At 51.8% G+C, this 23,642-nt stretch overlaps 1 protein-coding gene across 1 annotated transcript in view; it reads left to right on the top strand.

Annotated features, from left to right (window-relative positions):
* LOC147725813 (sphingomyelin phosphodiesterase 5-like) overlaps positions 1 to 23,642 on the top strand; it is a 112,706-nt gene that overhangs the window by 24,991 nt on the left and 64,073 nt on the right. The window contains exon 2 of the mRNA XM_086959991.1: positions 7,414 to 8,822. Coding sequence (XP_086816117.1) covers positions 7,602 to 8,822 — 1,221 coding nt within the window. The 5' untranslated portion in view covers positions 7,414 to 7,601. The remainder of the gene's footprint in view (positions 1 to 7,413; positions 8,823 to 23,642) is intronic.

Genomic DNA, 23,642 nt, shown 5'->3' with positions numbered 1-23,642 from the left:
TTTGTGTTTTTTACAGTGGAAAACAACCTGTGCATTAAGCGCTGAAGAACAGTCGAAGCCGAAGCCAGGCAGAAAGGCATTCTCTTAAATTGAAAACATCCTTGAGGGGTTATAAAGGCAGTGTACTGCTTGCTGTCTTTAAACAAAGGAATCTGGTGGTATGCGGCAGATAAGTCAATGGTGGTGAACCACCTAGCTCCATCAAGTAAGGCTAACATCTCATACATTTTTGGCAAGGGGAATTGATCCACCACAATATTCTCATTTAGATGGCGTAAATCCACACACAATCTCAATTTTCTGTTTGCACGTTTCACAATAACTAAGGGAGAAACCCAAGCAGATGCCTCAATTGGCTCAATTATGTCAGAGGAGACCAATCTATCAAGCTCAGACGCAACATCCTTTCTTAAAGCGATTGGCACACTTCTGACCTTATGGATTTTCGGCACTGCAGAATCTTTTAAAATTATCTTATGCTCAAAATCCTTTAAATTTGCCAATTTTCTTCTGAAACACAGAAGGAAACTTTTTAAAGAGTTCCTCACCCGTCTTAGTCCCTTCATCCATCACCAACACCTTTTCCACCGAATTGGGATCAAGAATTATGTGTAATTCCCCTTGATCTTTCCATCCCAACACCGATGGTCCTTTTTTAGAAACATACAACTTGCCATAAGACTTGTGATTCTTAAACTCAAATTTCGACCAACGGAAACCAATAATATCAATCTTCCCACCATTATAACCCTCCGGGTCAATATCCGGAGGAGATAATTTTGGACCAACTCTGTCAACGAAAGTGTTAAGCCAAACGTCTTCATTGACAATCGTATAGGGCGAACCAGAATCCGCATATACCCGCACACGCACACCACCTATGTGCATCCAGCATTCAGCCTTATTGTCAACCAGTAAACATCCATCACGAATGTTGAGAAGAAGTTTCTTCTTTTAAGAAAACTGCACACTCAGAGGCCTGATCGTCACCACTAGAGGCGTTGTCGTCAGAGACAACGTCCTCTTGAATACATTTAGCTGTCCTGGTCCTTCTTCTGCATGCTTTAGTATAATGACCATACAGTCCACAAGCACCACATTTACTCTTCTTAGCCGGACACGACTTAGCAAAAGCCAAATGCTCAGAACTCCCACACCTATAACATTTTGGAGGTTCACCGCTATTCCTAGGCTTTGCGCCCATGTTTCATTTTTTTGTTTAAAACTACTGTTCTTTTTTTGAACTGGAATTAACCTTGGCTATAACATCTTTGTTAAGAGATTCAGATTTCAAAGCACTAGCACATCTGCTGGAAGTTTCAGCTTTACGAACTAAAGCTAAGATGTCATCTAAACAAGCATCGCCATTCATCCAGAGACGTTCTTGAATATCAGGATTATTAGCATGCATGACGACCTGATCACGAACCAAATCTTCCAGTAACCCCCCAAAAGCACAATCATTCCCCATTTTTTTAAATTCACCAACGTAGTCATCAACAGATTCATTTTTAGACTGCTTCCTTTGAAAGAATTTGTAACGCGTAATGCCGATACAGACCTTTGGGGAAAAATACTTATCTAAATTAGACAAAGCAACAGGGAAAACATTACTGTCTCCACCGCCAACAATGGGTTTGTTCATCCTGTTATAACATTTAAGACCTTTCGAACCAAAAGAGTGCAAGAGAATACGCTTCTTTTGTTCGGCTGACATTTTACCATCAGAGTCAACAGTTTCGATATAATTTAAAAAATAATCTTTCCATTCCAACCATTTCAAATCTGGTTCAGAACCCTTGGACCATAAATCTTGGGGGTTACTTAAAGAAAAGGTTTGTTGACTCATGTTGAAAGAATAATGCTGTCATTAATGATGCTTGTCGAAATCAAAATAAATAACAGTGCTGCTAATAAAGATGCTTGCGGTGGAATTGTTCAGTGTATCAGTAGGATGAACAACACAGAACTAAATGAAGATGTCCTTTTTACACTGTCCAATCTTCACCACCAGTACGATTCAAATCCAGAAAAGTGTCAAAATCCAAGAAAAATGTTAGAGTAGTTCCAGTATAACAGCTTAATACAATTATAAACAGTACCTTCAACCGCTTTTCAAAACGGGTCAGTAAATGTTAAAATCGGTGGCAGAAAATCCTTCGTGTAGATTCACGGAGTTCGAGTAGGCCTGCCCAATTCAAAATGGCTGCCGTGCGTCACGTGACGCACCACGTTCACAAAGAAAGTCTGACATAGGTAGGAATAGGGAGAAGCCTCGGGGGAGAACTTGCGAGCGAGGAAAGCGTCTCGAGAGCCAGCATGGAAGATCTTCACGCATCCAGTGTTTTATTCAAAGAGGACAAACAGTGAGATCTCGAGCGCCACAGCATTAGCTGATAAAATCTCGGTGCTAGGTGACAAAAATCCATAAATTCTTGCATAAAAGACTCGCTCACCGCAATTAGCTCCTCGTCCTTAGTAGTTGTCCCCAATGCGCCATCAGAACACTACCAAACGTCGTCTCTGCTCATAAATCCATAAGACCAATAAAAAAAATAATGCGGTCTTGAGGTATTGATAAAAAAAAATCCCGATCATCGGCACTTGTTGAAAGTAAACACTCAGAATAGGTTCAAGTATATTTAATCCGGAGAAGAGCAGGTACGCAGCCTGACAGGTAAGCAGTCAGCATCAACTGAAATACATTGGAATACATAAGCAATACAGTGTTCTAAGGAATGTGGATATGGAATGAACACAGTGGAGAAGTGTGGCTCAATGGTTAGATCGGCAGACCCTGATGCAGAGGTCTAGCCTGGGACCAGGGTTCAATTCCCCGCCTCGGCGGGTCTTGGGCTCAAAATTCCATGGACCTGATAATTCTCGCCTCAGTGCCTATTCTAATCATAGAGTCCCACTCTGCAACTCTGGGCAATAGCTTGCTTAATCTCCACAACTGCCCCCACAACGCTAAGGATGCCTGGCCTTCACCCTGGGGGTGCCCAGGAGTGGACGCCTCACAAGGAAAGCAGGACGGGTTCCACAGCGGTATTCGTACAAGCGCCTTGAGACCCATGCGGGTGAGTAGTGCGCTATACAAGTATCAATTTACAGTTAAAGGTGTATTACACAACATAACAACTGGCTATGAGTGCATTTCATGCTGACAGCACTTCCATAATTCTGGTTGACGCCAGCTTACACGGGCTCGTAGCAGTACTGAGGCAGTGTGTGTCAGGAAGGGAACATGCGGAGGCTTTTGCATCAAGATCACTGAAGCAAAGTGAGAGTCATTACAGCACCATAGAGCGTGAAGCACTAGTGTGTGTGTGGGCAGTGCAAAAGTGCCAAATGCGTGTGTGGTGTTACAATCTGCAGTTGCATTCAGACCACAACCTTTGGTTCTCAACCTCAGTGGATTGACCAGGTGTTCTAAAATCCACAGGAACAGCTTGAGGTTTTAAGGAAGATTTAATGTAAGCAGCACAGCCACAGAGAATGCAGCTTCTTGGCATACAGGAACAGAGTAACTGACCTGATGTCTAGAAGCCAGAAGTGTTCTACAGAACACTCAAAGAAAAATAACAAAAGCTTAAAGGTACAGTGTAAAAAACATGAAAGAGAAAATGTAACACCAGGCTGATTCCCAAATTGCAAGAATATCATTTTGTGGTTAAAGATCTGTCTGGAGGTAAATAGTTCAGAGCGTGTTTCTTGTCGCGTGTGCCGCTGGCAGATACTGAGGAGGGGGAAGGCGTGGACGCTATTGAATATGTTGTGGTTATCATAGATGTGTCATTCGAGGATGAAAAATTACCAGCTCACTTACAAGTCCATAAGTACAACAAAACACCAAAACACCAGGGACACAGATGGGACTTGGCTCAGCCTGTCTCCCTGTTACGTCAACCTCCCCAGACATGGAACACTCCAAGAATTACAACACAATCCCACCCTGAAAGGGCAAGGAACACTGAGACAATGACCTCACAGCACACCCCACTCTCACAGGGCATGGAACACTGTGACAACACTCCAACAATGACATCACAACACACCCACCCTCTGTGGCCTGGGATATATGGCACTTATGCGGCCCAGTCTCTGGTCTCTGACATCGACACATTGTACGGGTCTGTTATGATGGCTCTTACTCCAGATTCATTACTATGCTTTTTATTGGCGACTCTGCTTAACATCCACTGACGATGACAACATGTCTCCGTTCCCTCATCAACTGTCCCCCCCTGGAGCCCCACATGCACGTTCCTATTCTAAGAATCTACCGCACATTCCTAACTAAAAATACTAAGAATACTACAACACAACACATCTTCCCCCTTTACAATAATAATAAACCAAGGAAAACTATATACAACACAACGGGAAGAAGAAAAAAAAAAAAAAGTAACATATAATCTTTAAGTCTGTGAGGAGTATGAATGACTCTTCCAAATCTTCCCAATCTCATTGTATCTGTACAAGTTTGTTCACACAACTCTTCATTTTCTGTGCAATTATCTTCTTCAATTCTTACCTCATCTTCCACTTCATCCTCCCACAACCATTCCCCGAACATAGCTGTAGCTTCCCCAACATCCTCCTCCTCTGCTTTTTTTTACATTTTTTACACTTAGCTATACGACTCGTATGCCATACCCGACCATCACTAAGTCTAGCCGAGTTTTTTAGACATTCCACAACTCTACAAGGCTTGGAAAAAACACTTTCACCCTTAGCCACTTTTCCCCACTTCTTTGTTTTTACCCAATCTCCTACTACAAGTTCTTCCACCCTTGTCCCATTCTTCTTATCATAGTTCCTTTTGTACACTTGTTGTGCTTTTATGATATTCTCCTTAACTTTTCCTGGTGACCATTCAATATGTTTCGTACTATCCATCCAACCATCCAACCAGTATTGTCCCTTGTGATCGGTTCTCTACCTCTCATCATCACAAATGGACTCAAACCAGTGAGAGAAGGTGTGAGACGATAGCTCCACAACATTTTTTTAAGTTCAACTTCCCAATTCTTCTTATTCTCACATGCAATTTGTATTGTCCCTTTAATGACGCGATTAAACCGCTCTACAGCTCCATTACCAGAGGGATGATATACAGACGTCAACGCATGTGTTATGCCATTCCTTTAAAAAAAATCTTCTACCTTTACTGCTGTAAAATGTGTTCCATTCTCACTGATAATTCTTTTAGGCAGCCCTTCTCTCAAAAATACACCATTAAGAAAATCGATCACTGTCTCTGCATCAGCTTTTTTGCCAATTTCTAATTCAACCCATTTGCTAAAGTAGTCTATTAAAACTATAATAAGCTTACCCTCGCCATACTTGTTCTGGACTGGACCAACAAAATCAATTGCAATCAAATCCCAAACCATTTCAGTACATCTTGCAGGTGACAACGGTGGCTTTAACGTCGTCAAGCTTTTATCTGAATCAGCACATTCCTTGCACTCCCTCACCACTCTTTCCACCTCAATATCTACACCTGGCCACCAATATGAGCTCTTAACTCTTATTTTTTTTTTTGTCCTAACAATACCAAAATGCCCTTCATGACATAAATCTACTATTCTTTTCCTCAGAGTTCTCGGTGGTATAACCTTTCCTCCTCTGAAAACAAATCCTGACTCTACACTCAACTCCCTTCTTACTTCCCAAAAACTTCTTCCTTCTTCTACATCTGGTTTCCTTCCACCCCAACCTTCTAAAACCTTCTCTTTTACTTTCTCCATCAACTCATCTTTTCCATAATGTTCAAGCCATTCTTTTTCTCCAATCAATTCCTCGAACTCTTCCTCCACTACAGCAATTTGATATTCATCCCACTCACTTCTAGGTACTTCTTTAATCGGTAAGGGCATTCTACTTAAACAGTCTGCAATTTTATTTTGTACTCCAGGAACAGATTCGTTTCTCTCACCTCCGTATTTTGTCAATTTAACTCCTCCGTTTCTCTTTTCAATTGTCCTCGTCCTCCGTTTCTCTTCATTTTATTTCCGGTTTCTTCATACAACTCCGTGGGTCCACGCAGAGTTATCCCATCCTCGTCGCCAAAATTGTAATGATGGCTCTTACTCCAGATTCATTACTATGCACTTTATTGGCAACTCTGCTTAACATCCACAGACGATGACATGTCTCCATTCCCTCATCAACTGTCCCCCCCCGGAACCCCACATACACGTTCCTATTCTAAGAATCTACCCCACATTCCTAACCAAGAATACTAAGAATACTACAACACAACAGGGTCTCTAGACGATGCATCTGGTTGTTCGGGTTTGTTGGAGCGAATCGAACGTCAGGTGGATACTGAGCTGATGTCTCTTTGATGTCGTGAGCAGTGGCCCGTTGTTACGTGGTACTCAAAGACTGGCTTACTGTCCCAGCCCAGAAGGCATCTGCTCTCAGGCGACCATTCCAGGGTAATCAGCTGTTTGGGGCGGAGTGGGAGGATAAATTCCACAAGTTGTTTAAAGAAAAGAAGACTTCCTCCTCCTTGAGACTGGCTTCTTCTGATAAGCAGCCTGTGAAGTCCCCCTTCCGCCGGCCTTCTCTTAGGCAATATCCATGTTCTCAAGTGAGGTTTCAGGCTGATAGGGGAAGGGACAAAAATGCCAAGTCTTGTTCAAAACCTTGTTCCTGACTATATGGTCAGAACCCGTAGTTTCTCCAGGCCGGGGAGGCTTCTACCTCAGATGCCTGGATGTTGCCCATCCTGAGAGATGGGTACAACATGGAATTTGTGGAAAGACATCATTCTTCAGGAGTCTCTCTGAGTACGTGGCCTTCCAGAAGGAGAAGAGGTTGGCTCTGGTCGGGGAATCCTCTCTTTTCTGCAGAAGGAAGCAATCCTGGAAGTCCCTCAGAGGGAGGGGGACAAGGGTTTCTATTCCATCATCTTTCTTGTGGCAAGGTCCACGGGAGGTTTCAGAATTGTTCTGGACTTGAAGGCGCTCAACAAGTTTGTTCAGTCCCTGGCCTTCAAGATGAGAACCTAAGCGAGTAATTCCATTGGTGATCAGAGGTCTTCTGATGTGCACCCTGGATCTGCAGGATGAATGCTTGCATGTTTAGATTCATTCTCCGTTCCAGCAGCATCCGAGAAATGACGTGACTATCTCTCCACTTTCTTGACCCTGTGTGTGCCATAGGGTGTCTCTGAATAGGATGAGTGTTCAGGATCTGAGCGTGGCATTCTACCAGAGGGTTCTCAAGCTGATGTTTGGTGCATGTCTGGGGTCCCACTGAGGCCCCTTGGTGCTTGTAAAACAAGATCTCTGAGCGGCCCAGGTCACACCTTGCTATGTTTGTTCCTCTTCCGTTGATGCTGCTCTCTTCATGCCAACAGATCATTGTCTCATGTGCTGTCTTCTGGTCTTCTTTCAGAGTCTCCACTTGAAAAGGATGACGAGGGATGACCGCCACTTCAGACCAGCTCTTTGAATCCTCAGGAACCTGCAGAGTGACTTTGCTCCACCTCCTCCGACGGCATGCAGGCCCAGACCGGTCACTGAACTGGAAACCTTGTCCTCCTGGAGGAAGCCAGTAGCCGCTCTTGGCATCCAGCGCGCCGCATGAAGGTTGCCCGGCCACCTGACCAGTGTCGGCCACTTCTGGTTGCAACCATGGTCCTTCGGCAGTCTCCGTTCCCCAACGGATGCCTCCATGGCTTGCACGGTGTGTCCTGGGCCCTCATTTTCCCATGCTACTGGTTCCTGGAGCGCTTCCTCTCCTCCTTCAAGGAGACCACCTTAGAGAAGAAGCGGCGGAAGAGCCGGCAATGCTCTCTCCATCCACTGCCAGCCGTGTTGGGCACAACAGGCTTTCTTGTGCTCCTTGTCCTCTCCATGCCCATTGCCCTGGTCGGCTTCATCTTCTGGCTTCCCCTGCAGGCTGTCCGCAGGCCTTTCAGTTACAGATACAACCAGCCCCAGGATGCCCCAAAGGAGTGGTCTGTGCCAGAGAAGGGCCGGCCGTTCATCTTTGTGAGTGCCAATCTCTGCCTTCTGCCTGATGGCCTGGCCAGGTTCAGTAACTTGTGCCACACGCAGAGGAGGTCGGCTGTGATAGGCAAAAGCATCGTGCAAGGGGTCACCAGGGAGCAGGCACAGACCAGCTCTCACTCTCCTAAAGAGGGCATTCTGAACCAGGGCATGGTGGGCACCCCGCAGTACGGCGCCATAAACACCTCCCCAGACCCACCATGGAGGGGGCCGGACTCGCCATCGAATGGAGGTGACGCAAGGGGAGTGGGAGAAGACACCCAACCGGTCGACCCAGTGGTCATCGCCATTGACCTGGAGGAGCAGCATCTTGCGGGGGATGTGGGCTTCTCCAGGGAAGAAGAAACCATGCATGAACGAAACCATCTCGAGGAGAACATTGGCGAGCCCAGGGCTCTGTCTTATAGCAACGCCTGCCTGGACTCTGAGGATTCTGCCAATTCTACTGTGAACCATGCAGGGCCAGAGGGATGGTGCAGTGGAGATGCCAACAGAGGTGCCGTTCGCTGTGATATCAGCCCACTCGTGCCCGCAGGGGCAGATTTCGTCTGCCTTCAGGAAGTGTTTGACAAAAGGGCGGCCAACAGGCTCTCGGCTCTCCTCAGCCCAGTCTACGAGCACATACTTTACGATGTAGGAGTCTACGGCCCTCTTGGCTGTTCAGACTTCAAGTTCTTTAACAGCGGGCTCTTCCTGGCCAGCCGATACGCCATCCTGACGGCCCAGTACCGTCATTTTGCCAATGGAAGTGGAGAGGATGCCTTGGCTGCCAAAGGACTCCTCTGTGTGCAGGTAAGGGGGAAATGACTTTATTCTGTTGGTTTAAAAATCTTTATCAATGAGCAACTCTCTGGGCCTCTACTAGGGGGCTGGGGAAGTCACACTCCGACTGTCTTTGCGGCATTGACCACTTCCGTGTCCGGTGCTGGACAGTTAATCCTTTCTAGGCCTTGTCTGTTGTTCCTGTTCTTGGTAGTGGGCGGGCAGTTTCTGGGTGATCTACCAGCCATTTGGGTGCTTTCTGGACTCCAGAGTCAGTCCTGGGGGAGTCGAAAGCCCCCTGTGTAGACCGCCCCTGATCTTGTTTAGATACATTATGTGTAATTTGTCACCTTCACAGCCACTCAACTTGACCACAGACCCAGGGCTTGATTCCCAGTGGTTCGAAATCTGTTCATGGTTTATTTTCATTGCTTGGGTTTTGACCAAAATACTGAAATACTGCTCTGATTAGCACTGAAAGTGCTAGAAATTCTTGATAAATGGTGGCGAAGAAAGGAAATGTCTTTGGCGGTCTGTGACCCTCCCCCGGGGGGCTCATCAGACCGCGGACATTCCTGTTCCTTTGGCTTCACTTTAACGAGGACGCTGAAGGTGTCCCCTCCACCCCCAGCCTCCATGTCCTGCTCTCTACGGGGCCACCTGGCTCTGTTCAGAGATGGTTTATATGGGCACCCCACATGCTGGCTCAGCTCTGCCGAAGGTTCTATCTGACCCCTTCCTAGACATCTAGATCTCGTATCGTATGTGTCGCGAACGTGTGCCTACTAGGGCGCTATTTTGCATTTATAATATTCCTGAGACCATTGACTACACATATTGTCGAATCGCTGTACCCCTGACTAACCATCCTGATTGTGACAGCTGCTCCTCTGCCAGAGCTCTTCAAGGCCTGTCCAGAGAGCCGCCTCCCCTTCATAAGGATCATTCCAGCCTCAAGACTGCTCCCAAACATTCACAGACCCCAGGTCTGTCCACGGTGCCTCCTGCATGCCTCCTGATCCATGGGGACAATGTCCTCCCAGCCTCCAGGTCTCAGCAGAGAGCCTTCTTCCTGTCTCAATGTCCATCCAAGCAGCTTCTACCCCACCAAACCTCCTTCCCAGCATCAAGAACTATCCCGAGAGCCTTGTCCCTGATCCCAGCCTCAGGATCCACCCGTCAGCCTCCTCCCGAAATCCCCTTCCATTAAGATCCATCCTGAGAGATTTCTCCTCCGCATAAAATCTGTCCTGAGAAACTTTTCCCTAGTCTCAAGATCAGCGCCAAGCGCCTCTTCCATGTTTTAGTATTATTCAAGAGGGTCTCCTCCATGGCCGCAGGACCTGCCCGAGAGACTCCTCCTTTCCTCAGTGTCCTTCCAAGAGGGTCTCCTCCGTGGCCGCAGGACCTGCCCGAGAGACTCCTCCTTTCCTCAGTGTCCTTCCAAGAGGGTCTCCTCCGTGGCCGCAGGACCTGCCCGAGAGACTCCTCCTTTCCTCAGTATCCTTCCAAAGAGTCTCCTCCATGGCCGCAGGACCTGCCCGAGAGACTCCTCCTTTCCTCAGTGTCCTTCCAAGAGGGTCTCCTTCATGGCCGCAGGACCTGCCCGAGAGACTCCTCCTTTCCTCAGTGTCCTTCCAAGAGGGTCTCTTCCATGGCGGCAGGACCTGCCTAGAGACTCCTCCTTTCCTCAGTGTCCTTCCAAGAGGGTCTCCTCCATGGCCGCAGGACCTGCCCGAGAGACTCCTCCTTTCCTCAGTGTCCTTCCAAGAGGGTCTCCTCCATGGCCGCAGGACCTGCCTAGAGACTCCTCCTTTCCTCAGTGTCCTTCCAAGAGGGTCTCCTCCGTGGCCGCAGGACCTGCCCGAGAGACTCCTCCTTTCCTCAGTGTCCTTCCAAGAGGGTCTCCTCCATGGCCGCAGGACCTGCCGAGAGACTCCTCCTTTCCTCAGTGTCCTTCCAAGAGGGTCTCCTCCATGGCCGCAGGACCTGCCTAGAGACTCCTCCTTTCCTCAGTGTCCTTCCAAGAGGGTCTCCTCCATGGCCGCAGGACCTGCCGAGAGACTCCTCCTTTCCTCAGTGTCCTTCCAAGAGGGTCCCCTCCATGGCCGCAGGACCTGCCTAGAGACTCCTCCTTTCCTCAGTATCCTTCCAAGAGGGTCCCCTCCATGGCCGCAGGACCTGCCCGAGAGACTCCTCCTTTCCTCAGTGTCCTTCCAAGAGGGTCCCCTCCATGGCCGCAGGACCTGCCCGAGAGACTCCTCCTTTCCTCAGTGTCCTTCCAAGAGGGTCTCCTCCGTGGCCGCAGGACCTGCCCGAGAGACTCCTCCTTTCCTCAGTGTCCTTCCAAGAGGGTCTCCTCCATGGCCGCAGGACCTGCCTAGAGACTCCTCCTTTCCTCAGTGTCCTTCCAAGAGGGTCTCCTTCATGGCCGCAGGACCTGCCGAGAGACTCCTCCTTTCCTCAGTGTCCTTCCAAGAGGGTCCCCTCCATGGCCGCAGGACCTGCCTAGAGACTCCTCCTTTCCTCAGTGTCCTTCCAAGAGGGTCCCCTCCATGGCCGCAGGACCTGCCTAGAGACTCCTCCTTTCCTCAGTGTCCTTCCAAGAGGGTCTCCTCCATGGCCGCAGGACCTGCCTAGAGACTCCTCCTTTCCTCAGTGTCCTTCCAAGAGGGTCTCCTCCATGGCCGCAGGACCTGCCGAGAGACTCCTCCTTTCCTCAGTGTCCTTCCAAGAGGGTCCCCTCCATGGCCGCAGGACCTGCCCGAGAGACTCCTCCTTTCCTCAGTATCCTTCCAAAGAGTCTCCTCCATGGCCGCAGGACCTGCCCGAGAGACTCCTCCTTTCCTCAGTGTCCTTCCAGAGGGTCTCCTCCATGGCCGCAGGACCTGCCGAGAGACTCCTCCTTTCCTCAGTGTCCTTCCAAGAGGGTCCCCTCCATGGCCGTAGGACCTGCCCGAGAGACTCCTCCTTTCCTCAGTATCCTTCCAAGAGGGTCCCCCCCATGGCCGCAGGACCTGCCCGAGAGACTCCTCCTTTCCTCAGTGTCCTTCCAGAGGGTCTCCTCCATGGCCGCAGGACCTGCCGAGAGACTCCTCCTTTCCTCAGTATCCTTCCAAGAGGGTCCCCTCCATGGCCGCAGGACCTGCCTAGAGACTCCTCCTTTCCTCAGTGTCCTTCCAAGAGGGTCTCCTCCATGGCCGCAGGACCTGCCTAGAGACTCCTCCTTTCCTCAGTGTCCTTCCAAGAGGGTCCCCTCCATGGCCGCAGGACCTGCCCGAGAGACTCCTCCTTTCCTCAGTGTCCTTCCAAGACGGTCCCCTCCATGGCCGCAGGACCTGCCTAGAGACTCCTCCTTTCCTCAGTGTCCTTCCAAGAGGGTCTCCTCCATGGCCGCAGGACCTGCCCGAGAGACTCCTCCTTTCCTCAGTGTCCTTCCAAGAGGGTCTCCTCCATGGCCGCAGGACCTGCCCGAGAGACTCCTCCTTTCCTCAGTGTCCTTCCAAGAGGGTCTCCTCCGTGGCCGCAGGACCTGCCTAGAGACTCCTCCTTTCCTCAGTGTCCTTCCAAGAGGGTCTCCTCCATGGCCGCAGGACCTGCCCGAGAGACTCCTCCTTTCCTCAGTGTCCTTCCAAGAGGGTCTCCTCCATGGCCGCAGGACCTGCCAGAGAGACTCCTCCTTTCCTCAGTGTCCTTCCAAGAGGGTCTCCTCCGTGGCCGCAGGACCTGCCTAGAGACTCCTCCTTTCCTCAGTGTCCTTCCAAGAGGGTCTCCTCCATGGCCGCAGGACCTGCCCGAGAGACTCCTCCTTTCCTCAGTGTCCTTCCAAGAGGGTCTCCTCTATGGCCGCAGGACCTGCCTAGAGACTCCTCCTTTCCTCAGTGTCCTTCCAAGAGGGTCCCCTCCATGGCCGCAGGACTTGCCCGAGAGACTCCTCCTTTCCTCAGTGTCCTTCCAAGAGGGTCCCCTCCATGGCCGCAGGACCTGCCTAGAGACTCCTCCTTTCCTCAGTGTCCTTCCAAGAGGGTCTCCTCCATGGCCGCAGGACCTGCCCGAGAGACTCCTCCTTTCCTCAGTGTCCTTCCAAGAGGGTCTCCTCCATGGCCGCAGGACCTGCCCGAGAGACTCCTCCTTTCCTCAGTGTCCTTCCAAGAGGGTCTCCTCCGTGGCCGCAGGACCTGCCTAGAGACTCCTCCTTTCCTCAGTGTCCTTCCAAGAGGGTCTCCTCCATGGCCGCAGGACCTGCCCGAGAGACTCCTCCTTTCCTCAGTGTCCTTCCAAGAGGGTCTCCTCCATGGCCGCAGGACCTGCCCGAGAGACTCCTCCTTTCCTCAGTGTCCTTCCAAGAGGGTCTCCTCCATGGCCGCAGGACCTGCCCGAGAGACTCCTCCTTTCCTCAGTATCCTTCCAAAGAGTCTCCTCCATGGCCGCAGGACCTGCCCGAGACTCCTCCTTTCCTCAGTATCCTTCCAAGAGGGTCCCCTCCATGGCCGCAGGACCTGCCCGAGAGACTCCTCCTTTCCTCAGTGTCCTTCCAGAGGGTCTCCTCCATGGCCGCAGGACCTGCCGAGAGACTCCTCCTTTCCTCAGTATCCTTCCAAAGAGTATAATCCTTGGTCTCAAGATTTGCCCCCAGCGCCTCCTCCATGTCTTAGTTCCTCCCAGAGATGGGGTCCTTCCTATCTCAAGATCCATCCAAGCCGCCTCCTCCCAGCTTCAAGCTCTGTTCAGAGTCTTTAGGTGAGGGGCTCCTTTTTGTCTTTCCCTGATTACTTTCATTTGGCTGAAGACAGCCAAGTGCAGACACTTCAGACCTTGTTTTTCCCCACTGTTGTGGTTACTCCAGGCTGGAGACTGTCCTTCTACACAACGTTTGTTCCTGGAGAGCTGCCTGGAAAGGCCATTTGAAAAGAGAATCACCCCACACCAGGTCTGAAGTTGCAGATAGTGGATCCATATATCCTATCTGATTTTAGTCTATAAAAGTGGAACCCCACTACCCCGCTTGCTGTTACAGTCTCAAGTTCTCTGCAGCCAGAGAGGGGAATGCTCTGTAGATGACTCCGAGGACTGCTGTGCAGTCAGTGACGGCCAGCCTCCCTGAGGTCTGACCTCTCGTCGGAAGGGCTGTATCCCTGCCGAGGATGGCAGAAATCTGCCAACAATGCATTTGGAGTGTCCTGAGTGTCTGTGTGGCATCCAGAAGAAGAAGACTGAGGAGAGTGAACTGAGGACCCTGTGTCTGTGGGTCTCTCCGGGGCGGTTCCAGGTGTCTGTGGACTGCGATATCCCCGGGGCAGTACCCGGTGTCTGTGGGCTACTGTCTGTCTGGGGTGGTTCCAGGTGTCTGTGGACTGCGATATCCCCGGGGCAGTACCCGTTGTCTGTGGGCTACTGTCTGTCTGGGGTGGTTCCAGGTGTTTGTCGACTGCGATATCCCCGGGGCAGTACCCGGTGTCTGTGGGCTACTGTCTGTCTGGGGTGGTTCCAGTTGTCTGTGGACTGCGATATCCCCGGGGCAGTACCCGGTGTCTGTGGGCTACTGTCTGTCTGGGGTGGTTCCAGGTGTCTGTGGACTGCGATGTCCCTGGGGCGGTTCCAGGTGTCTGTCTTGCCTGGTTCCAGGGGTCTGGGGGCTGTGGTCTGTCTGGGGCGGTTCCAGGTGTCTGTGGACTGTGATGTCCCCGGGGCAGTTCCAGGTGTCTGGGGGCTGCGGTCTGTCTGGGGTGTTTCCAGGTGTCTGTGGACTGCGATGTCCCCGGGGCAGTTCCAGGTGTCTGTGGACTGCGATGTCCCCGGGGCGGTTCCAGGTGTCTGTCTGGTCTGGTTCCAGGTGTCTGGGGGCTGTGGTCTGTCTTGGTGATTCCAGGTGTCTGGGGGCTGCGGTCTGTCTGGGGTGGTTCCAGGTGTCTGTGGACTGCGATGTCCCCGGGGCAGTTCCAGGTGTCTGGGGGCTGCGGTCTGTCTGGGGTGTTTCCAGGTGTCTGTGGGCTGCGATGTCCCCGGGGCGGTTCCAGGTGTCTGTCTGGCCTGGTTCCAGGGGTCTGGGGGCTGTGGTCTGTCTTGGTGATTCCAGGTGTCTGTGGGCTGCTGTCTGTCTGGGGCGGTTCCAGGTGTCTGTGGACTGCGATGTCCCCGGGGCAGTTCCAGGTGTCTGTGGACTGCGATGTCCCCGGGGCGGTTCCAGGTGTCTGTCTGGTCTGGTTCCAGGTGTCTGGGGGCTGTGGTCTGTCTTGGTGATTCCAGGTGTCTGGGGGCTGCGGTCTGTCTGGGGTGGTTCCAGGTGTCTGTGGACTGCGATGTCCCCGGGGCAGTTCCAGGTGTCTGGGGGCTGCGGTCTGTCTGGGGTGTTTCCAGGTGTCTGTGGGCTGCGATGTCCCCGGGGCGGTTCCAGGTGTCTGTCTGGCCTGGTTCCAGGTGTCTGGGGGCTGTGGTCTGTCTTGGTGATTCCAGGTGTCTGGGGGCTGCGGTCTGTCTGGGGTCGTTCCAGGTGTCTGTGGGCTGCGGTCTCTCCGGGGCGGTTCCAGGTGTCTGTGGACTGCGATGTCCCCAGGGCAGTTCCAGGTGTCTGTGGGCTGCGGTCTTTCCTGGGCAGTTCCAGGTGTCTGTGGGCTGCGGTCTTTCCTGGGCAGTTCCAGGTGTCTGTGTGCTGCGGTCTGTCTGAGGCGGTTCAAGGTGTCTGTGGGCTGCAGTTTGTCTGGGGCAGTTGCCGGTGTCTGTGATCTCCCCGGGGCAGCTCCAGGTGGGCACCGCAGAGACTCGTACCATGATTGTTGAGGCTTGGCCGTCTGTGATTGAAGCCAGCGCGTTGACCAGTGCTTGGCTGTGTTGCCATCAGAGGCCCACCCTGCTCCCACTGAGAGATGAGTGCTGAAACAGATGTATCGGTCAAGGCTGGAGAGCAGCAGAAGGACAGACCTCACGCCATCAGACGCAAACAGCCTGTGTCCTCACAGTTGGGGCCCAGTGGCCCTCGCCTGCTTCATGTTCCCTAAATGGCTTTGACAAGCTTCTGAGTCGAAACTCTTCACTTTTCTGCATCTGTTTGAAGCCTTCCTTTCTCCTTCCATGATCTGAAAGTAGAGTTTATTGTAAGAAACAAACACGTAGCCGTTCTCAAACCTTGTGTGAATTGGAGATTATCTTAATCTCTCACAGCAACGGGCGCGTTTACAGATATCTGGGTGTCTTGGCATTCTGGTGTCTTGGGCATTCGGGAACATAAGGAAGCACTCAGGATTCTGAGATACGACACATTAAGGTTTCAATCTTTGCTCTTTCTCGTTTTCTGAGGAGTGTGTGGGAATAAGGTACACGTTGAGTCCCCCTCAAGAGAAACTTGTATAGTGGCGAACAGTAACATGGCGGCTGTACAAACATTGAAGGACAGGGAGGCTAATACTCCTTGTATAACAGGATCAATTTGAGAGGTATTATATTCTTTTGAACCTGTTAGCAGGTTGTAATGTTGGTGGCTGTGTGGCCGTAGTCAGACCTTAGTTGCTCACAGTCGCCTGCGCAGGGGTGTATCGCGCAGCACCAACGAATGAAGCGCCAGACACCGTGACTGTCCGAAGTGACGTGCACGAGCGCACGTCCTCCTTTTATTTGGCCCCGCAGGCCACGCCTGGCCTGCGGATGTAGGGGCGCGTGTGCGTGCATCGTCTAGAGCGCTAACAGCATTACATCCCTATCCAACTATGCAAACTTTTCAACAATGTCCAAACATTTGGCACATTGAGACATAAAGTTCCAAACATGCAGCTCTGTACTTGCGTGTCCCTTGGTGGCAGCTTCAGGGTCTCAGCTGACAGGCGTAGTCCTTTAACTTCTGACTTGGGGGTGGGTTGGGACGCAGGTTGTATCTCGGAATGTTACCTCTGCCCTGCTCCATGGGCCGGGGTGTGTCCCTTCGAGGGGTTGACGTAGCTGGTGACCCGCACCCTGGCTCAGGTGTCGCTTCGCTGGTTCCTGCCGATGGATTGTCCTCCTCCTCGTGTGTCATGGCTCTCGGAGACCCACTGTTTCCATTCGTGGTTTCTGGATTTGATCTCGGCCCCGGGGATATCACCTTAAACCAGGTGGTGTTCCTCGATACTTCCTCTCCTTCCTTTCTGGCGGTCACCATGGTACCTTTCATGGCTGTTACAGTCTATTGGCCTGGTTCATAGGGGGTCTGGAATTTTCCCCCAGGTCGTCTATTTCGTATGACTACTTGAGCTCCCTGGCACAGTTGCCTTGGTGTAGCTCTACGGCGCCGGCTCGCTCTCTGATTGTTTTGTCGTCTTCGTTCTTGGGTATCTTCCATGTGATTCAGGTCCGGCACTGGCCCCGGTGCGATGGGAAGGAGATCTCTGCGTTGGCCTTGGAACATGAGGGTCCAAGGGCTCCTCTGGGTGGTGCAGTGAGGGGTTCCTTGAAATTCCCGTAGGAAGTCATGAAGTCTCTGTTCAGGATCGGCTTGCTCTACCACTGCGATCCTGAATATCTTATTGAGGGTCCGCATAAATCTTTCTGCTTCCCCGTTGGCTTGTGGCCACTGAGGTGTGATGCGTCGGTGCGTGATGCCCCGGGTCTTTAGGAACGTGGCGAACTCCGCTCCCTGGAATGGTGGTCTGTTGTCGCTCCGTATTTCTTCAGGGTAACCGAACATTGAGAACATCTTCTCTAGTGCCGGCCCCACGTGTGTGAAGGCCGTGGAGTTGACTTTTTCGACTAGTGGGTACTTTGAGTATGAATCGATCGCCACCAAAGTGTGTCCTTCTCCCAGGAAGCTCCCGAAGTCTAGGCTGACTTTGGCCCAGGGGGTCGTGCATGCTTCTTCCGTGATTATGGGTGCCGGCCTCTCGGGGTCACTCGTCAGTTGGCAGGACATGCAGCTTTTCACATAGTCCTCCACCATGGCTTCCAGTTCAGGGAACCACACCTTCTCCCGCATGCGTGCCTTCATTTTTGTAGCACCCTGATGGCCGCCGTGAGCAAGTTGCGTGGCTCGGTACCTGAGGCTCTGTGGTATCACCAGGCGTGATCCCCTTAACAGCACACCTTCTTCCGTGGCGCTGAGTTTATGTCGGACATGCCAGATCTTCGTGAGGGCCTCTTTGTCTGCTGCGGTCCAGGTGTGGGGAGGGTGTAGGTAGTTGGCCCAGGACCCTTCCTGAACGGCTTGTAGTGATCTCGTATAGATGTTATCCTCAGTGGCTGCTTCCTTGATTTCGGCAATCGTCATGCACTGGGGACACGAGGTGAGGGCTACTCATTGCGCGTACTCCTCGCAGTCGTCATCTGCGGGCACCGGCTCTTGTGGTATCGTGTGGCACGATAGGTAATCAGCAGGATTTTTGGCCCCTGGTCGATAGACTACCTCCATTCCATACGATTGAAGCTGAATCACCCATCTTTCAATGCGTGGTGGTGGGTGTGGGGCAGTTCCTTTGAAAAGAGGTACTAATGGCTGGTGGCCTGTGACCATGACGAACGAGTGGCCTTGTAGGTATAGGTGGAAGTGACTGCAGGCCCACTTAATTGCAAGAGCCTCTCGCTCGATTTGGGCGTACCTGGTCTCGGTTGGGGTCAACGCCTTACTGGCAAAAGCTAGTGCTGTTCATTGGCTGGGCTCATGCTCCTGGGTCAGGACCGCTCCCAGACCCACCGGGCTGGCGTCAACAATCACCTCGGTCCGTTTGGCAGGGTCGAAGTAGGATAGTGTTGCATTCTCCAGGAGAGCATCCTTAATTCCCTGGAAGGCTTGTTTTCTTTCGGCCCCACTGCCACTTGGCGTCCGTTTTAGTTAGCGCTCGTAGGGGTTCACTGCGGGTGGCTAGGCCTGGTATGAACCGGCCACAGTATGTGGCCATCCAGAGGAAGCTTCTCACCTCCGTTGGTGATTTTGGCGCTGGGGCATCCTTGATGGACTTGGACTTCCTCGGATCGATTTGAATTCCTTCCTGGTTAAAAACGTAACCGAAGAACTCAATTGAGGATTGAAAGAATTGGCATTTATCTTTGTGGAGTGTCGCTCCATATGTGCTCAGCCTCTTCAGGACATCTCAAAGGTGTTTGTAATGTTCGGACGCGGTGGCAGAATGGATTAAAATGTCGTCACTGACATTGATTACCCCCGGCAATCCAGACAGGAGTTCTCTGATTGTATTTTGGAACACCTCAGCAGCCGAGGATATCCCGAAGTTAAGGCGTTTGTATCGCCGGAGGCCAAGATGAGTACTGAATGTGGTGATAAAACGGCTCTCCTCTGCAAGGGGTAATTGATGATATCCAGCATTGAGATCGATTTTCGTGAACCATCTCGATCCATTTACATCAGCCACTATGTCGTCCATCGTGGGCGTTAGGTGCCTTTCCCTCCGGATGGCGGTGTTTGGCAACTGCATGTCAATACACAGGCGAATTTCGCCTGGTTGCTTGGGTTTCTCAACGATGACCATAGGCGAAACCCACGGGGTGGGTCCCGTTACCTTTTCGATGACACCAAGGTTCTCAAGTTTTTCCAATTCCTTCTCCACCAGCGGGCGGAGGTGGAACGGTATCCGGCGGTAGCGTAGGGCTGTGGGGGTGACAGATTTATCAATATGGAGTTTGATGGGGTCGCACTTTATACAACCTAGGCCTTTGAATAATTCAGGAAAGCGTTCCAGCAGTTCATCCACCTGGTGGGCTCGGATACGGTTAGCAAATGCTATCAGTTTTAAGTCCTCTGCAGTGTGGCTGCTTAGCAGGGTGTCGGCTTCCCGGTCAATTATGTGGACTGTAGCCATTATTTCTGACTCATCTGCTCGGATGGGTATGATGATTTTTCCCTTGAGAGGTAGCGGTGTGTCTGCTCCATAGGCAAAGATTCTTGTTTTGGACCGTAGAACTTCGGGTCGTGGTCGTAGTTTGTTGAATTGTTGCAGCCCCATGACATTGACGGTGGCACCCGTGTCAATGATGGCCTTCACCTCGATTTGTCCCATTTGCATCACGCATGTCGGTTGTGGCCGTCGTCTTTGCTTAAGTTCCCGGGCGAAGGAGATGACGTATGCCTCCTCATCTTCCGAGTCCGAGTCATCGTAGATCGTGGGTAAGTGTTTCTCTGGCTTCTCCTTGGGCGGGTCGGTTAGCGACAGCTGGCGGACAGCTTTTGTGGGTGTCCATGACTTCTTGGGATTCTTAGATTGAGTTTTCCTTCGGCAGACTGACGCGAAGTGGTTTGGGATCCCACAGTTCGCACATGTTTGTCCTTGGGCCGGACAGTCTTTGGCTGCATGGGGTTCAGGCCGCAGTAGCCACAACGAGCTTGAGGTGAGTTTCTCCGGTATCCTTTCTGTGTCTGCCCACGTGGTCGAGGCCGCACCGCGTCTGCGCGTTCCACTTTGATGGCTTCTGTCTTAACGGGGGCTTTGTGTAAGGCCTGTTCCATGGCTGTCGCTCTAACGTCTGAGAGCTTGTGGGATCTGGCCAGGATGAGGATGTGTTCTAGTGAGATCCCTGGTTTGCGTAGGATTTGACCTCTCAGCGTCTTGTCCCGACACCCTTGAATAAGTTGTCTTCTTATGGCCCTCGGTTGATCCTCATCGGTGGAGCTGGCTAGTTCCCTGACGCGGGTGTGGAACTGATCCATTGATTCTCCGTCCCGTTGGCGTGCTTGCCCCAACTTGAATACCTCAAAGTCCACATTCAACTGGGAATCAAAATGGCCGTTGAGGGCGGCAACAGCGGCAACGTAGCTGTCGGCTGCGCCCGTGTTGGGGAGGTGTTTGAAAAGTCTAAAGATCTCATCCCCTGCGTAGTGGAGTAGTAATGACCTTTTCACGGCTTCATTTGTTTCCCTCGTGACCACGAAGTAGTTCTCTAGTCTTTCAAGCCAGATTTTCCATTGTGGCGAGGCCGTGGACGGGTCTATCGCCTCGCTGAATGGTGGCAGTACCCCGGCAGCAGCGTGCTGGAAGGGAATGTTGATGACGGGCGCTGGTGCATCGCATTCCCCCATGGTGGAGAATTCACAGCGGGTGGTGATAGTATGTCCCTTGTTCGGGATGCCCCCTCACAAGCAGCGTCAGCGCGCGTACCTTTCCAGGGCGTCCCCTCTCTTCTCCTCCAATTCGACATCCTCGCGGCGTTAGTGCGACGTTCCTCACCAGTACCACGTGACTCGTGGTCAGCCAGAGGTAGGTGAGTAGTGGCCCCTCCGGGATCCTCTGCCGGGCCTCCGGTACTCCAGCAGCTGCCCCTCCAGCAGGACGTAGGGCTCTCCAGGCCTCAGCAGGCCGAGAAACGCGTTGCACGCGAGATGCGTGTGAAACGGCTGGGCGTTTTCCCGCCGCACCCGCGAGATGCGTGAGGAATAGCGGGGTGCGGCCGAAACACGGACCACGCGAGATGCGTGGTGAACGGCAACCAGTCGCCGTTAGCGGAGCCAAAGTTGCGGTGGCGGCCAGCTGCGTCTCGCGCACCTCCCTCAGGCAGCAGGGGAGAGCGAACCAGGTCCGAGCAAGGGGTGAGGAGCAAAGGAGCGCGCCGGCTCCAACGATGTAGATGCCGCAGCCAGGGCATACGTGGCGGGCGCTGCGTACAGGAGCAGACAGCTCCGTAGAGTCTCTGGTATACGGGCGAGGGTTGGGCCCCCTCCGCTCATCGCCAATGTAATGTTGGTGGCTGTGTGGCCGTAGTCAGACCTTAGTTGCTCACAGTCGCCTGCGCAGGGGTGTATCGCGCAGCACCAACGAATGAAGCCCCAGACACCGTGACTGTCGGAAGTGACGTGCATGAGCGCACGTCCCCCTTTTATTTGGCCCGGCAGGCCACGCCTGGCCTGCGGATGTAGGGGTGCGTGTGCGTGCATCGTCTAGATCGCTAACAGCATTACACAGGTGATTAACCAATTTTATTGCCCCGAAAGCCACGCTCGCTTGGCTTCAGGATAGCTACATCTGCAATTATGTCAACAATTATTTCAAGTCTAGGGAGGTACCAGGTGCTCCCAGACAAATTGCATCAAACCTTGCGCTGTGGGAGCCCGCCTCATAGCAAGGAGTCGTAGATTGCGTTTTTGGTTATTCTATTGGACAGAAGTTTGTACATTGATACTGTAAATGCCACATGGGTTATGTATGTTTTATTCCATGTGCCTTTATGGCTTACAGCTGAAATAACGTTTAAAGTTTGCAGATACCTGGGTATCCGGTTGTTCAGTGCTTAATTTGAGCCGGTGGCTGGAGGTGGTGCCCACTGGCTCTCACTGCTACAGTATCTTTCTCAATAAACTTTGATCCAGAGCAAGAGAGAGAAACCTATTGATGGGAGAAAGTAGGTAGAAGAACAGGATGGAAAAACAGAGATAAAGAGAGTAAACTGCAAGAGTGAGATGAAGCGACGGGGTGTCTGGCGGGGATTAATGAGGCATGGGGTGGTATACAGACGTATCCGGCACCCTGACCTTCCATAGCGCCGTCCACAGGCTCCCGTACAAACCAAGCATCGAGGGGGCGGCTGGTCAGTGTCCCAGGGTACAGGACACAGGGGCGGGGCCCTACAGGATGGACCACAGCACACAGGATGGAGTGGGAGGTCACAGTCCACCCCCACGAGGGACTTGAGTATACACTTTCTCCCTCTCTCTCTCTGTCTCACTGTCTCTCTCCCCTCTCTCTGTCCCTCTCACTCTCTCTCAATCTCTTTCTCTCTCCCTCTCTCTCCATCTCTCTCCTTCTCTCTCTCCCCCTGTCTCCCTCTCTGTCTCCCTCTCTCTCTCTATCCCCTCTATCTCTCTCCTCTCTCTCTCTCTTATCTCTCTCTCCCCTTGCTCTCTCCCTCCACCTTGCTCTGTCTCTCTCTCCCCTCTCTGTCTCTCTCTCTCTATCCCTCTGCCTCTCTCCCCTCTATCTCTCTCCCCTCTCTGTCTCTCTCTCTCGCTCCCTGTCTCTCTCTATCTCCCTTTGTGTCTCTCTTGCTCTGTCTCTTATTCGCTTTCTCTGTCTCCCTCTCTATCTCCCTCTGTTTCTCTCTCTCTTGCTCTCTAACTCCTCTCTCTCTCCTCTCCTCCCTTCTCTCTCTCTCTCTCTCTCTCTCTCTATCTCCCTCTGTGTGTGTGTCTCTCTCTCTTTCTCTCTTCCCCTTTCCCTCTCTCTCTCTCTCCCTCTCTCTCTCTCTCTCTCTCTCTCTCTTTCTGTCTCTCTTCTCCAGTGTTTGCTCATTTTCAACAATGGTGCTTTATTAAAACGCAAGCTAACAAAAATCTCTCTCCCACTACGAACACATGGAAAGATGCTCAGCTGTCATCTTTTTTTAATAATTGGATTAAGGGTGCAGTACCTTATGTGGCTAAAGAGGTCTGTCTACTACTCCACAGCGACACCTAGTAACACCCCCTGGTACTGCACCCTTTACTTCCTTTGTGGGTTTGTGGCTGCCATTGATGAGGGCATTTCAATGGCCATTATAATTTTAAGACACTTTATTTGCGCGGTATGTGGTTCCTCTCGCTCTCTCTTTCTCTCCTCCTCTGTCCCAATTTGGCACAGCGGTAGGATAACATATGAATGAGTCTTTAGTAGGGGAAGTTGAGCAGGAGTAGAGTCTCTTCTGTGCATCCTCCACAAAGCAGCCACCCTCTCCCTTAGTCCTTTATCTCACAGCAAGGGTTTTGCGTGTAAAGACAATGCTTTGTGCTGTTTTCAAGCACTGTTAGCACGTGGCCTTTCCATACAACTCCACAAGCAGGGCTTTAAGTGGGGGGGGGGGGGGGGTCTCTCATAGGGGTGTGGCAGATGTAAGTAAGGGTGTGTCATAAAACACTTCAGCTAATAACCTGTACCTAGCATAGCGTGCTGCCCCACTGGTGTCTCGCTGCGT

Source organism: Lissotriton vulgaris, chromosome 3_1 (assembly GCF_964263255.1).
Source record: "Lissotriton vulgaris chromosome 3_1, aLisVul1.2, whole genome shotgun sequence".
Taxonomy (NCBI): domain Eukaryota; kingdom Metazoa; phylum Chordata; class Amphibia; order Caudata; family Salamandridae; genus Lissotriton; species Lissotriton vulgaris.
The sequence above is the reverse complement of the archived record's forward strand: the minus strand, read 5'-3'. Positions and strand labels throughout refer to the sequence as shown.